At 40.4% G+C, this 14509-nt stretch overlaps 1 protein-coding gene across 5 annotated transcripts in view; it reads right to left on the bottom strand.

Moving 5' to 3' along the window:
* Positions 1-14509, bottom strand: part of LOC138978090 (agrin-like) — a 391935-nt gene that overhangs the window by 49013 nt on the left and 328413 nt on the right. For all 5 annotated transcript variants that reach the window (XM_070350724.1, XM_070350722.1, XM_070350721.1 and 2 more), the window contains one exon: positions 5256-5471. In XM_070350724.1, coding sequence (XP_070206825.1) covers positions 5256-5471 — 216 coding nt within the window. The remainder of the gene's footprint in view (positions 1-5255; positions 5472-14509) is intronic.

The raw sequence follows: 14509 nt of genomic DNA, 5'->3' as shown, positions 1-14509 counted from the left end.
ATGATTAAAAGAGAGAGAGAGAGAGAGAGAGAGAGAGAGAGAGAGAGAGAGAGAGAGAGAGAGAGAGAGAGAGAGAGAGAGAGAGAGAGAGAGAAATCACATTTAAGTTAACCTTTCATGCTTACTTGCTCAAATCAAAGGTTATGGAGAAATAGGTTCATTCCTAAATTATGTATACAATTACCGGTAGCTATATCCTAAATCATTAACCTTTCAAACTTACCAGATAACCTGAATTAAACCAAATACCTTTTTTTAACAAGCAAAATACATTTAAAATTATTTACCTATACCATTTTAGGTATAAATAATATACACAAGTACAAGCAAAGCTGAAATATTAAAGCTTCAATGTAAATTGATTGAATACGTAGGGCTATTCATATCTAGAAGCAAAGCCTAATGAATGACATTCATAATCATGATCATTCATCATCTTATTTGATCGGATCGAAAGTCCTGACAAAATTGAGTATATAAAACTGGAAATTCATTATCTTATTTTCTTCGAAACGACAGTCGATCATGGCACTGAGAAACAATGATACTGTTGAAACAACAATTCACCAAAGTTAAAGAGTCAGCGTTTTAAGGAAGCCACGTGTACTCATTTGTTTTACGAAGACAGATAATAGTATACCGCTAGAGTAGCTGAAGCATGCATTTACACAGATAAAAGATGCATTCACAACTGCAAGAAACACGAAAGCATGCATAGTACCTGAAATAAAAATATCAACAGAAAAAAAGCAATTGCTGCAATAAGAAAGGGAAACAATAATTAATTGTTTTCAGTAAATGTGTCATTTATAAGAAATTATCAGTTCATCTAACTTATCTTTCATTTCGTTGACGACGGTAAGGCTATGATCATACTTTAACAGATTGAATCTTTGCAATTAAATTTCAACTCAAATGAAAAGAAATCGTGAAAAATGAGTTTTGTCAATAGATTAAATTCATCCACTTAGAAATGACACTTTTATTTTATATGTTGCAATTCCGCAATGTTCTCAACTTTTTTAATATTTTAATTTGTGTATCGATAACATCTGACATTACAGGTGAAAAGACTACCAAAGACAACCTCACATTTTCAAGAAACAGCTGAAAGACAAATTACGCGTGGAAACCGTGCATTTGTCAAATCTTTAAATCCAGAGAAGGTTATTGTCAACAACAAAATATAAAACACTGAGAAGAAAAATAGTATTTGACACGACGAAAGCAATAAAGCAGCATAGCAGTGATATAAAATTGCTCAAAATCTTCATTTTCCAGTGTTCTATGTTAACCAGTTAAAATCCCACCCCGAACTTCTTATTCTGAAGCAGGAGGTTCGCATATGATGAGGTGCATGTTACTGATCATTAAACTGACTCAAAAACTCTATCAAAACAAAGTAGTTATTTCCCTCTTTTCAGCCCCATAAACAGTTAAGAACAAAACGGAAAGTGGGGTAGAATGCACGCTAACTGATGTGCATGGGTGCATAAAGTTGATCTGAATACTGAAATGTATACCTTTGCAAATTAACATTGCTCGTATCTGTGCAAAAATACTTGTGGCATAAAACAAAATTAAAAAGGAATATATTTTGCATAGGCATAATAAGTGCACGCCTGATGTACACGAACAAGAAATGAACAACATGTATTACAAAAAGCTGGAAATATTTTGAAAAATAAAACCACCGTTACTGAGGCTTCTTTTAACTCATGTAAGAATTGAGGTTGTTTGTTTATCATAAAACAAAAGCACCAGAGAAAAAAGTCTATATTTGTGTAACTTTTCGACGTTGTTGTGACGTCGAACAAATAGTGGATGAAAAACAGTACCTTAAAAATATGACTTTTCTCAGCGAAAGACATACTCAAAGGCACTACAAAAGGTTTTTTCTCAAAGCCAAAATTAACAAATACAATGTGAAAAAAAAGAATAAAAAAAACCCAATTCATTTGATACATAAAGCAAAAATAACATGTGTTTGTGAAAAATAATATCAGAAATCTAACTACACAAAAAAAGAAGTAAGTAAGTAAGTAAGCATCATAGGAAGATACCCTCTTTTCCAATTGTAAGAAGCCCAAGTAACAACGGCCAAGTTTAAAAATAGCAATAAATAAAAAATATAATAAGTGACAGGAGCAACATGAGGCAAAGTGTCAGTAACATGATGTGAGATCACACACGAGAGATGTGAGATGGAATGAGACTAAAAATTCAGTCTCACGGCTGGAAATTTACCATGTCTACTATACTCATCCTGAACTGTACCCGAGATTATTCTAGTCCCTGGTACGTGGCATTCAAAACAGAAGCAGCAAAAAGCATTGTAAAAAACCAAACGCTAACAGTAGAAAATCAAAGTATACCCGCGAGAATTCTAGATAATCCTGGTAGGTAGCATAGAACAGAACCAACAAAAAGCGCATCTTCAGAAAAAGAAAGTCTACACATACAAAATGGAGACTGAAATAAGAGCACACATATCTATACAAAACACAGTTCTGCCTGTCTGGTCTGTTGGCAAAACGGGCTTTTCATTCACACACAAATAACATTTTCAGATTATTCAAACTATAGGGAGGAGCAGGAACAGGTTTGTCTGTGGATGTCTACATAGAAAAACAACAACCCCGAGTTCAGAAAATAATAACTATAATACCTTACCTGTTGAAAATGGGGAATTTACCACACCGCTATTGTTTTCTAGATGAACAGCTTGTTTGTAATTAATATTCTCAATATAATCCATTATTCTTGAGTTTATAAATCCCTGGAAGCTTCCACAATCAGTTAGTTTATATCTTTCAGAGAGCAATTTATTCATAGAAATTATATATATAGCAATGTGCACGTCGCCTTTGCATACATGATATGTTAAACATGCAGTTCCGAACGCTCAGTGAATTCTAGCTTTGAAAGTGAGTAATTTTCTAAGCATGCACACTCTATCTCCTTAATCTTAAAATTTATTTTTTGATTGGCATTTTCCCCCTTACACATAAAACATGACCAGTTAAAAAATCTGTTTAAAAAAAAATGTGTCAGGAAAAGTGAAAGGCAGCCAAAGATAAAACACATTGATCGTGCACCGATAATTACAATTCTGTGGAATACATCAAAATTAAAGAGCCCCAGTCAAAGGTAATATTTTATTCGAGTCTTTAGCATTTTGATAGAGGAATTTCCTATTGCACAAAATGAAGAGTTAACTTTAAAATAATGATCTGCCCTGATTACAAAATAACACCATTCATTTGCCTTGATTCTTTTGTTCTTATCTTTTTTTGCCCTGATCTATTTTCATCCTGGCAGTTTATTTTGTGTACGTCTCATCAAGGTGGTCTCATGCCAATCTTTTTTGAAGATCAATTGCAATGTTTCTAATGAAAGATTGTATCCCACATATTACCATGTCATTTTAGCAACTGCGCCCCCCCCCCCCCCCAAAAAAAAAAAAAAAAAAAAAAAAAACAATCGATGTTAATAGTGTGTTCAAAACCTTCGTCATGTTCACGACTGTTAAGGGGTTGTATGTAAATCTGGTTGAAAACAAATTTAAAACGTGTATCCTTTCTTTTTGTCACAAATTATGACACTGGCAAACAACACTAAGCCTAAACCAGAAAAGAGAATCTCTCTGAATCATGCAACATGTTCTACTCTGTTGGCAATCTGTTTCATTCATGCAAATTCTACCATTCTGTTGCCAGTCATGCTGCTGTCATGCCCCGTTCCCATGCACAGTACAACACATACACAAACAAAGTATAACATTTAACATTTAAAACACTGTTTCATCGTGACACACCACGAACAGTCAAATAAGCTTGACTCATCATTGTTTGTTAAAGGTTGAGAAATATCCCCTTGATATAAATAACTATAACAAACTTTTTGGAAAATGTACACCGGTTAACCTAGTGCATTGCTGTCAAATAACGCAACGCTGAAACGCAAGAAAAAAACAACCCAGTCCCAAATAACAACCATGGTCATTTTGGTACATGTACATGTTACACTACAAAGTGAATCGCTGCCAGAGAACTAAACACCTAATTGTAAGGAGAAAGAAAACAAAAGCGAGCAAAGGCATCAGATTTGAACAAAAAAGAGGAATAAGAAGTGAGGAAGGAATAAACTGCTAAAATATCAAGTATAGAGTGCTACTATAAAAGTGAACTACAGCTAACCAACATTTTATTTGGCACAAACCAGTGATTGGGAAGTGATTTTGGACTGTGTTAGACATGGAATGGCTTTCATTTGGAAAAAAAAACCCAGGTCAGCTGTGGGAGTGTCACATGTGATATGCAATTTGTGAGCAACTAAAAAACCGGAAGTTCCCACAGGGGTTCTGTTTGTCTCGCAAAAGCGTCGGGTGGGCAGAAGTTGGACTTTTTTTCCTCATTTATGGACAACTTTGACGTAGGTTTTTACTTTGCAGGAAACGCTTCTTTCTTGTATTCTTCTTTTTCTTCATATTGTAGGATCTAGGACACAGCTGGTAACAACTTTCCCATGCACGTTGTGTTAGCTTGAGAGTATTCCCTCCATTAGCCCATAATACATAACTTAAAAGTTGAAATCAAGAACAAGCTATACGCTTATAGTGGTGAATTTTATTAGCTTAATAATATAATTTTAGTCGAGAGTGAGTTTAAGATAAGTTGCAATCAGAATGCTCCGAACATTAAACATGCATCAAAAGGCAGTGAGAGAGGGCAAATCAATTTCTGCTTTCTATAGATCACTGCTACATGTACTATGGTGTTTCGACAGGAACTGAAATACTTCAAAATCTTACTTTTCGCAAAGCATACTTTAAAGCAAGTTAGTTCAGTTCTCAACTACAAAACTGGCAACATTTGGCATTTAAAGCTGATATATAAAAAAAAGTACAAAGTGCATCAGCGTAACAGCTCAAAGCTTCGATACGCAATTAAAACCTCCCTCTCCAACCCTCACCACCCCCCTCCCTCCCCCCTGCCAAACTTCAATCTGCAAAAAAAGCTGCATGCATAGTAAAATAAAAAAAACTGTTCATTTTCTTTTTATGTAACACAATAATAGTTTCAACTGGAAAAAGGGGAAATGAAGCAACCAGCCCTCATGCGGGCAAAAAAGCGAATTGTCTTCAAAGCACAAGCAATAAATCATAAAAAAATAAACACAACTAATAGCTAAGACCCAAATCATTATAGTCGCTCTCCACAACTAAAACAACCCTCTCCCTTTAAATCACAAACCTGTGGTGCATTCCCCGTTGTACAAGATCTGGATGTTCTTGCGCTGCTTGCAGGCCGCCATCTCCAGCACACACTTATTGCTGTAGGTCTTGCCATCAGTGCCACAGACGGGCGCTAGGTCTTTGAGGCAGACAAACTTGCACTGGCACTTGGGCTCGCGATGGTCGTCCACCTGACACACCTCGGGGGATTCGCACCTGAACCCTTCGCAAGGGTCTGCACGAAGAGTCAAGAGAAAGGCTTGTGCAGAGACTGGGGTGGAGGACAGTGTGTGAGTTAATTGTTAAGGGTTTGTGTGGGTGAGTGAGTGAGAGAGAGAGAGAGAGAGAGAGAGAGAGAGAGAGAGAGAGAGAGAGAGAGAGAGAGAGAGAGAGAGAGAGAGAGAGAGAGAGAGAGAGAGAAAAAAAAGACAGGACCCCTGCAAAAACAATTACAACTTGTATAGTATGCTTGGTCGATGTATGTACTGTAAAGCGCTAAGAGTAGACAATTTTCTAGAATAGCGCTATAAAAGTTTGCATTATTATTATTATTATTATTAACTTCAAACTACATGGAGAGTGAGTAATTCGAGTATCACCCTTCTGACGAGAGAGGGATAGTTGAAAGACAGGACTGCTGCAAGAAAATATCACTGCAAACTACATCAGAGAATGAGAGCGGGATTGAGTTGTATCACTCTTCCAATTGGATTTCGGCTTTGTTTAGACGGCGCTCCGAGAGTGTATGAGTGTTAAGGGTTTGTGTGAGTGAGAGAACAGACAGGACCGCTGCAAGAAAATACCACTGCAAACTACATCAGAGAACAAGAAGAGCAAACGCTCGATCGAGTCACTTTCGCAGTTCTGAATATTATATGAGGCATCAGATGGACAGGAAGAAATTGCTATTCACAACACAATGAGTCACGTTCACATAAAATTTGAGCCCGGTCACTTTTATAGTTTCCGAGAAAAGCCCAACGTTAAGTTGTGTGTTGCCGAACAGAAAAGGCTAGTTATCTCCCTTGTTTTTCTGATAACGTTCGTAAAAGGCTACAGATGTAAATACTTTGATGTAAAGAATAATCCTACAAAGTTTCAATCACATCCGATGAACTTTGTCAAAGATATAAAATGTCTAATTTTTCCTTTGACGCTGACCTGTGACCTTGAAAAAGGTCAAAGGTCAACGAAACCATCGTTAAAGTGTAGAGGTCATTGGAGGTCACGACTAAACAAAATATGAGCCCGATCGCTTTGATAGTTTCCGAGAAAAGATATAAAATGTCTAATTTTTCCTTTGACGCTGACCTGTGACCTTGAAAAAGGTCAAAGGTCAACGAAACCATCGTTAAAGTGTAGAGGTCATTGGAGGTCACGACTAAACAAAATATGAGCCGGATCGCTTTGATAGTTTCCGAGAAAAGTCCAACGTTAAGGTGGTGTCTACGGACGGCCGGCCGGACAGACTAACACTGACCGATTACATAGAGTCACTTTTTCTCAAGTGACTCAATGAGAGCGGGATCGAGTTGTATCACTCTTCTAACGAGACGCTCTGCAGCGAAGACACTTGGATTGGCTTTGTTACACGGCGCTCCGACAGCGTGTTAAAAAGGAACAGGACTGGTATTCAGGAAACATTTTTAGCGGCACTTGACCGAAGGGTGGCGCTGTAAGTCGCCCTAACTGACATTCATGACACCCAGTTACGACCCGCCGATGTCGTGACGGTGGTAAAGTTACCGGACCTCTCTGTCCCAGCTATACAACCGCAATATGCCTGTTACCTAGTTTACATACTGCTCATGAATAACCCCCCACCCCCTAGACCCCTACCAGACCACACAGTATTGCATCCCAAACAGTGCATTGACCTCGCTTCTAACAGCATTTCTTGACCTTTTCGGCCTCTATGCTTCCCATACACGATCGACATCCCCTGTTCCTAACCTTTCCCAAGTCCTCTGAACTTTCTCAATGTCTTATTCCGCAACCCAGTCAAGCTCGATAAAGAGATCCACTGTGGCTGCTCATTTCCATAATAGGATGGACAGGCAGTTATTGGATTTATGAAGAAGGAGCAATCTCGGCTGTCTTGGCGGGGACTTGAGCTCCGACACATTACCGTAAACTACCTTGTAAACGCCCTACCCCCTCACGCACCAATTTTGCTCAAAAGTAGGGGGTTGGCGTTTTCTCGATATTTGGCGTTTACAAGGCAGTTTACGGTACTTCACATTAGTCTCTGCTGCTGCATGGAGGGGATTATTGCAAAGGGGGGGTAACTCCATCAAAATCACGAATCTAAGAGGAGGTGTTGCATCTCGTACGCGCGGGATCTGTCCGGGGTTAACTGCCAAGGGAAGTGACTGCAGCAATCACGATTCTGCGGGGGAGAGTTATATCCCTTCCCAATGTTCAGGGTTATTTGACCTTCATGAACAGCGTATTTCACACGTCCGTGGTGTTGACGTGCGAAAAGTGTCAAGGCTACAGCTTTTTAAGCTTTATGATGCAGCCTGATGTTTGGTGACTTCTGTTGGAGTTATAGTGCTGACCTGTATGTATCAGCTTTTTGGAAAGTAAGAGAGAGAGAGAAAGAGAGAGAGAAAGAGAGATAATGTGTGTATGTGAGACATGTGTGTGTGTGTGTGTGTGTGTGTGTGTGTGTGCAACTTTTATGTCGAAAAAGGATGCACTAAGGAAAGCATCTTCAATACTTTAACATACGCACACACACCCACCCTTACCCCCAACTTCTCAAAAAGTGACACACATTGTCATACACTGCAGAGTGTAGAGCCCTATAACAAGAACGGAAAGCACGTGTCGGGTAAATAATTGAACTGTCCTTCTCTGACTGCCCTCGATCGATATCGCTCGTTTTGACAGTAATGGAAGCTGTCATTCGAATCAGCAGAAAGCTAGAAAATAATTCAGCGATGCGTGACTTTCTCTCTCTCTATCGCTCCGTCTCTCTCTCTCATTCTCTCTGTATTGCTCTCTCTCATTTTCTCTCTCCCTCTCAATCTCTCTGTCTCTCTCTGTCTCTGTCTCTCATAATCTGTCTTTCGTAATTCCCTGAACTTACCCCTGCTCTTGTTTCCCTGCATGAACGTAAACTCACTGTTATTACTCACTCACTTCTTAGCCTGTGTGCTGGCTTGTCTGTCTGTTTTGCTCATCCACACACACGCACACACACACACACACACACACACACACACACACACACACACACACGCACACAGAAGAGGGTCCAGTGACATCCAAATGCGCGCACATTTGCCTCCCATTCTTTTTCTAAGACATACAAATCTACATCTCCCGCCTGAAGAAGAAAAAAACCCACACACACACACACACAAAATGAATGTTGATTCCAAGAAAGCAAGGATACATCAGGCGTAATTACTTCTTTCTATCTCAAAGGTAAAGAATGTCGCGCGAATGTTTTGTCCGTAAGAAATACCGCCACAAGAGAAAAATCTTTCTGAAAGACCCGGAAAAAAAGTTTTGCAAAGCAATATTTCACTCACACAGAGGATGGAGAAAAGAGGAGAAAATTGTCCGCGCTGAAATAGGAAGAGACAGATGAGTGGACAATCTCCCCCAAAAGAGAGAGCTCGTTGAAAAGATTGAGCTCGTTGATAAGATTGGAAGGATGTTTACATCGCATGTCGTTATTCGATTATTGGGCCTTCTTCATCATTTTAATCACATGCTGATCTGCACTCAACCCTGTTACTGCGTGAGATTTCTGGAGTGGCATGTATGACGATATGCAGGAGTTTTTACCTTGAAAATGATGAGAGAGAGAGAGAGAGAGAGAGAGAGAGAGAGAGAGAGAGAGAGAGAGAGAGAGAGAGAGAGAGAGAGAGAGAGAGAGAGAGAGAGAGAGGAGAAGAGAGAGAGAGAGAAGGAAAAAGAGAGAGAGAGAGCGAGAGAGAGAGAGAGAGAGCGAGAGAGCGAGAGAGAGAGAGAGGGGGGGGTGCGTGGGTGGTTTGTTGCGCAATACACTCAACCTTCACAATTTCAACAACAAAGTTAAAAAAAAGGATTACTGTATTCACCAATACAAAGACGACACAAGACGATTACGAATTTTCGCTTCTGGAAGCTTCATCAGGAAAAGAACACAACAAAATTTCAACAACAACAAAACTCATGAAAATATTCCAAACCTGCCAATACATTCTGCACACAGCTCAAAAGGAATTTAAAACAATCACTAAAGAATACCAAAAACGAGACGAAAAACCAGAAGAAAAAAAAAAGAATATGAATAAGAATCGATCACCAAAATAAATACATAAAGCAATTTAAACAAAGGAATTCAATATCGATCAGCAAAATAAAGAAAGCAGACACGAAATCAATGTTGGATCCACCGATTCCTGGAGGACAAAACAAACGGAAAGAATGATTGCATGAGACTGCATGATCCCTATCGAATCAGAGTCCAAGCGGAATAGAGAGAGATAGATAGAGAGAGAGAGAGAGAGAGAGAGAGAGAGAGAGAGAGAGAGAGAGAGAGAGAGAGAGAGAGAGAGAGAGAGAGCTTCATTTCACGCCGGGAGACTGTCCAAACAGCCGTTAATTGCATGCAGGGGTGCGAAGACACAGGCATGCAAGCAACCCTCAATGCCCCAGTAGTGATCGAGTCTCTCTCTGGCTCGATCTGTCTTCTTCTGTCCGTCTCTGTCTGCATCTCTATATCCCCCGCCTCTACCCCTTCTCTACCCCTTCTCTCTCTCTCTCTCTCTCTCTCTCTCTCTCTCTCTCTCTCTCTTAAAATCTCGTTCGTTCGTTCGTTCTATGTGTTTGTTCTCTCTCTCTCTCTCTCTCTCTCTCTCTCTCTCTCTGTCTCTCTCTCTCTCTCTCTCAGTTTCTGTGCCTCACCATCCCTCTTCCTGTATGGGAATTGGTGGCCTCACGGCACTTTTCTCTTGTCAACACATTTGCTTGGTTTAGTCCGATCTCCCTCCCTCTCCCCGCACTCTGTACGTGTGTGTGTGTGTGTGTGTGTGTGCGTGTGTGCGTGTGTGTGTGTGTCTCTCTCTCTCTCTCTCTCTCTCTCTCTCTCTCTCTCTCTCTCTCTTGCTGCCCTCTCTATGGAAATTAGCAATCCATCCCTGTATGTCGTAAATTACGCACTCGCTTTAGTCGTTGTCCGAGGTCTGTGCGTAGGCATACATGATCACACAGTGCTAACATTTATTCGGCAAACTGTTCTGGACAAACTATTGCCAAGCGTGTCATCCTCAAAATTAAACGATGTCACTAAATATTCATGACCAAGCCAGTGGTAAATGTCTTTAAGTCCACCTATCAGGTCTTGTCTATTTCACGAACCGGACCAGTCTGTTCTGATTGTCTATGAACGAGACAATCGTGTCTCGGTTGTTACAGTTTGACTTGCAACATCCATAATTATGCCTTATACTCTTAACCCCCATTCTAAACCCATCTTGATTGAATTACAATTCTCATGGAAAGGTGCAAGGGAGACAATCACCAAATGGCATGCCAAGGGGAACTACTGTGTAGTAAACAAGAAAAGCAAATGCTAACACGATTCATGGACGGATTGAAAAGCTCAATTATTGCGAAATGCACCAAGGATGCTGCCTGTACTGTATTAATTTTCTTGCGTGAAGTTTCCAAAATTGCAATCAAAGTATTAGTTTCCTTGGCGTCACCATTTTTGTTATCGCGAAATTTGGGCAATTGTGCTGAAATAACGGCACAGATTCTGTCGGTTGGATGAGTTTCGATGTTTCTCTAAACGACAACCCTGTGCAAATTCACACTTCTTTAGTTGGTATTCTACGCTCAACTCAAACTCAATCACTTATTCATTCTCAGCTGCCCCATGTTCCATGAGCTCTGAGTCTAGCACTGCAGACACTCTCATCTACTGAGTTAGCATCCTGCTATACCCTTGGGAAGGATCGGATCTTTGCGCTTTGATGCACAGCGGATTTACGAAAGGGGCGTCCGGGCTTCGACAAATTTACTGTAAGTCTGGTTTGGAAAATTTAGCAAGTCTAGGTTTGCAGACTAAACTTTTTGATCTCTGATGTGCTGGACTGACATGCATGATAAAGCTCTTGGAGCGACTGAGACTCGAAACTGGAATCGCCAGTGAGGCCAATGAAACTAATTTGCCTACTGACAGAACATAAAAAGGCATGGATTTTGCGTTACGCAGACTGGCCTCGAAGAAAACCAAAGGATGTTTGAGCCTGTTCTTATGGGCCAACCCCGCTTTCTTGTCTCCTCTCTTTGAAGAAGATTTGTACTTGGCTGAATACAAAATTGGATGTTAATTTATATTTTTGCAAGGGAATCCCAGGATTTTAAAGCAAATAATTAAAGGTTAAATTAAAAATTCTGATGCCATATGTTCGATTTATTCCATGTGCCTTTGGTTTAACGCACGAAACGACTCAACATTCTGCTCTCCGAGTGGTTCTTACCTTGTATGAGGGAAAGGTGATCGCAACCTTCTTCACCCGCCCCATCTGGCATGCAGAGCTTATCGACCTACTTTAATTCGCTGCCTCACTATCGGAGCTCCTGCTCAGAAGGAACAAGCTCCACAACGCTCGAAGATTGACTGCGTACAAAGTAGGACTTCTCTTTTCAAACTTCTGCCACTAGCACCACGACAGCTACAAATAGCAAAGACCTCCCTCACCCTTCGAGTCAGACGAGAATAATGAAGTCAGTCAAACCCTTGCTTGAGGCAGACGATCTGGGCTACAGAAGGCACGCCACGGAGTACACTGCTCTGATTAGAAAGAACCCACTGCGGAAACAAAATGGAATCGAATTTAGACAAGGCGGTACCGAATCTAAAGCTCGGTTCACGTAGGGCAACGTTGCGTCAATAGCAGTGTTTTGTTGAAAGCTGGAGAAAGTTGATCTGTGTCGAACTTCCTGGCTCTGTCTGCTCAGTGAGTGCATTGTGAAAGGAGGTCCGCGTGAAGGAAGCTTTCAGCCCTAGTCAAGTGAGGACAATAGGAGCGTTTTGTTGAAAGCTGGAGAAAGTTGATCTGTGTCGAACTTCCTAGCTCTGCTCAGTGAGTGCATTGTGAAAGGAGCTCCGCGTGAAGGAAGCTTTCAGCCCTGGCCAATAGGAGTGTTTTGTTGAAGGGTGGAGACAGTTGGTCTCTGGTAATCTATAGCTCTGTTAAGTGTACCACACAGCATCGAATCATTTGTTTTCGTCTCAATACACACTTTTGACAGAACCATGAACATGGATTTCTTTTGCTAGTTTACAGAAACTCTCAAGTGGGAGATTCAGATGTCCTTATTTCATCCTTATCCTTGAAGCAGTATTGAAGCATAACTTTTCTTCTTTCATCTACACAAGAGTATCACCCAAAAAATATATATCGATTGAAGCGCCAATACATAATTCGGTTCCATCCTTACGAAGCGCACTGCACTGCTTCTCTGATTACAAAGAATCCACCGCGAAAACAAAATGGAATCGAATTTGGACAAGGCGGTCCGTACTGTACAGCTCGGTTCATTTCGGGCAACGTCAAGTAACGTCAAGCAACGTCAATAGCAGCGTTTTGTTGAAAGCTCAAGAAAGATGATCTGTACTGAACTTCCTGTATTCGCAAAGTAAGTGGTCTGTAAACAAGAGCTAACTATTGAAGAACTCTGAATAGAATGTTGTTTTAAAGATGAGAAAGTTCGTCTGTACTGAACATCCTTGATCCGCCAAGATAGTGGTCTGAAAACAAGAGGTAAAGTTCTATTGAAGAACTTTTAATAGGCGGTTTTTACCTGAAGATGAGAAACTTGATACTTGGCGTATTTTGAAGACACGCCACGTTAGTGTTATGTTAAGAAAATCTTGGAATCGATTCAATTCAAGGCTTTTCATGAGTGCAATAAAATCAGAAGTAGGTCAAGCGACGTTTTGGCGAAGGATTCATCAATACCATACATATTAAAACTGTATGTAGTTTCGCAACATTGTACTCACATGCGAAGAACATCTGTGATGTCGACCAACTTTCTAATTTGATCCACAAAGAGTTACATAAAATGAAAAGTACCCCACCAAGAATATTTAATCAGAGTTCAAGAATCTAATCCATACAGAACTTTTTCATCAGGAATATCGTTTTCGTCTTAATACTTTCAACAGAAAAGGGAAAATGACACTTCAATATTTTGCAACACCTTTTTGCACCCGGTTTTACGTGATCATTTACTCGGATAATGAATTGTTTTACTTTTGATGAAAAATTGGATAGTTGGTCGATCAAATGATAAAATGATTTACTCTGATAATAAAACAAAATAAACTAACACATCTCTGTCTAACGGTAATATTCAGTGAGTACAACGGTTATGAATTGTGGACCTTTCAGCTCTTCTTAGTAAAGATCGACCGCCACGCGTAATTAAAAAAAGAAATGCGTGGCAAGGGACAAATTCTGCACAAAATTGCCAAATCCTGGAGACAACAAGTGACTGAAGAGCCCTAAAGCTTAATCCTGTCGGTATCACTAAAGGGCAGAGAAACCCATTTGTACTAGAGCTGAGATGTCTGTACCGATGGCGACAAAGGCAGCCGCACTCACAACTTCTCTTTAAAGTCTCTGAAAGCATCCATGCCCGCAGCACCCTCTAGCAAACATTTTTGTGGGAGAAAGTGGGGGGTGGGAGGGGGGGGGGGGGGGGGGGTGAGTGGAGAAGGGTGAATCTGAGCTAAACATTAAATAAAAGACAAAGTAAAGTTCACTGTACTGTAATTCTTTTATCAAAAATGATATACAACGATTGAATGAGCGTGTGCAGTGGTCGATGAACAACCTCTTCAGTCGCGATGTCCCAATTCCTCATCGTCATACTTAAAAGGATTCCACGGGCAACTTCTTATTTTTGCTACGCGATGTAATTATACATGCAAAAGCCAAATCCAACCGTGTAAGTCTTCGGGTGATTCTAAGCAATTTTCCAGCGGGAAAAGTCCCTTTAAATACAGCCAATCGAATTCTTCTTGATTATGAACAAGTACTGACGTAATTCGTTCGGTGCCATGTTTCCAGGTCAGAGAAGTCAGTCGTACTTCGAACGGGGATATCAGATGCAGGCTTAGGAGATTTGAAAAAAAAAAGAACCAGAACACCCGATCGATTCGGCGCTGATGTCTGGACGGATTTCAGTTCGACCAGGAACACAGTACGGTACCCTGCAGTGTGAATAAAAGGGTGACATTCGTACGCTTCATTCTAA

The sequence above is a fragment of the Littorina saxatilis genome, linkage group LG10, assembly GCF_037325665.1.
Source record: "Littorina saxatilis isolate snail1 linkage group LG10, US_GU_Lsax_2.0, whole genome shotgun sequence".
NCBI classification, from domain to species: Eukaryota; Metazoa; Mollusca; class Gastropoda; order Littorinimorpha; family Littorinidae; genus Littorina; species Littorina saxatilis.
Note: the sequence above shows the minus strand (reverse complement) of the source record. Positions and strands in the feature narration are given on the sequence as shown.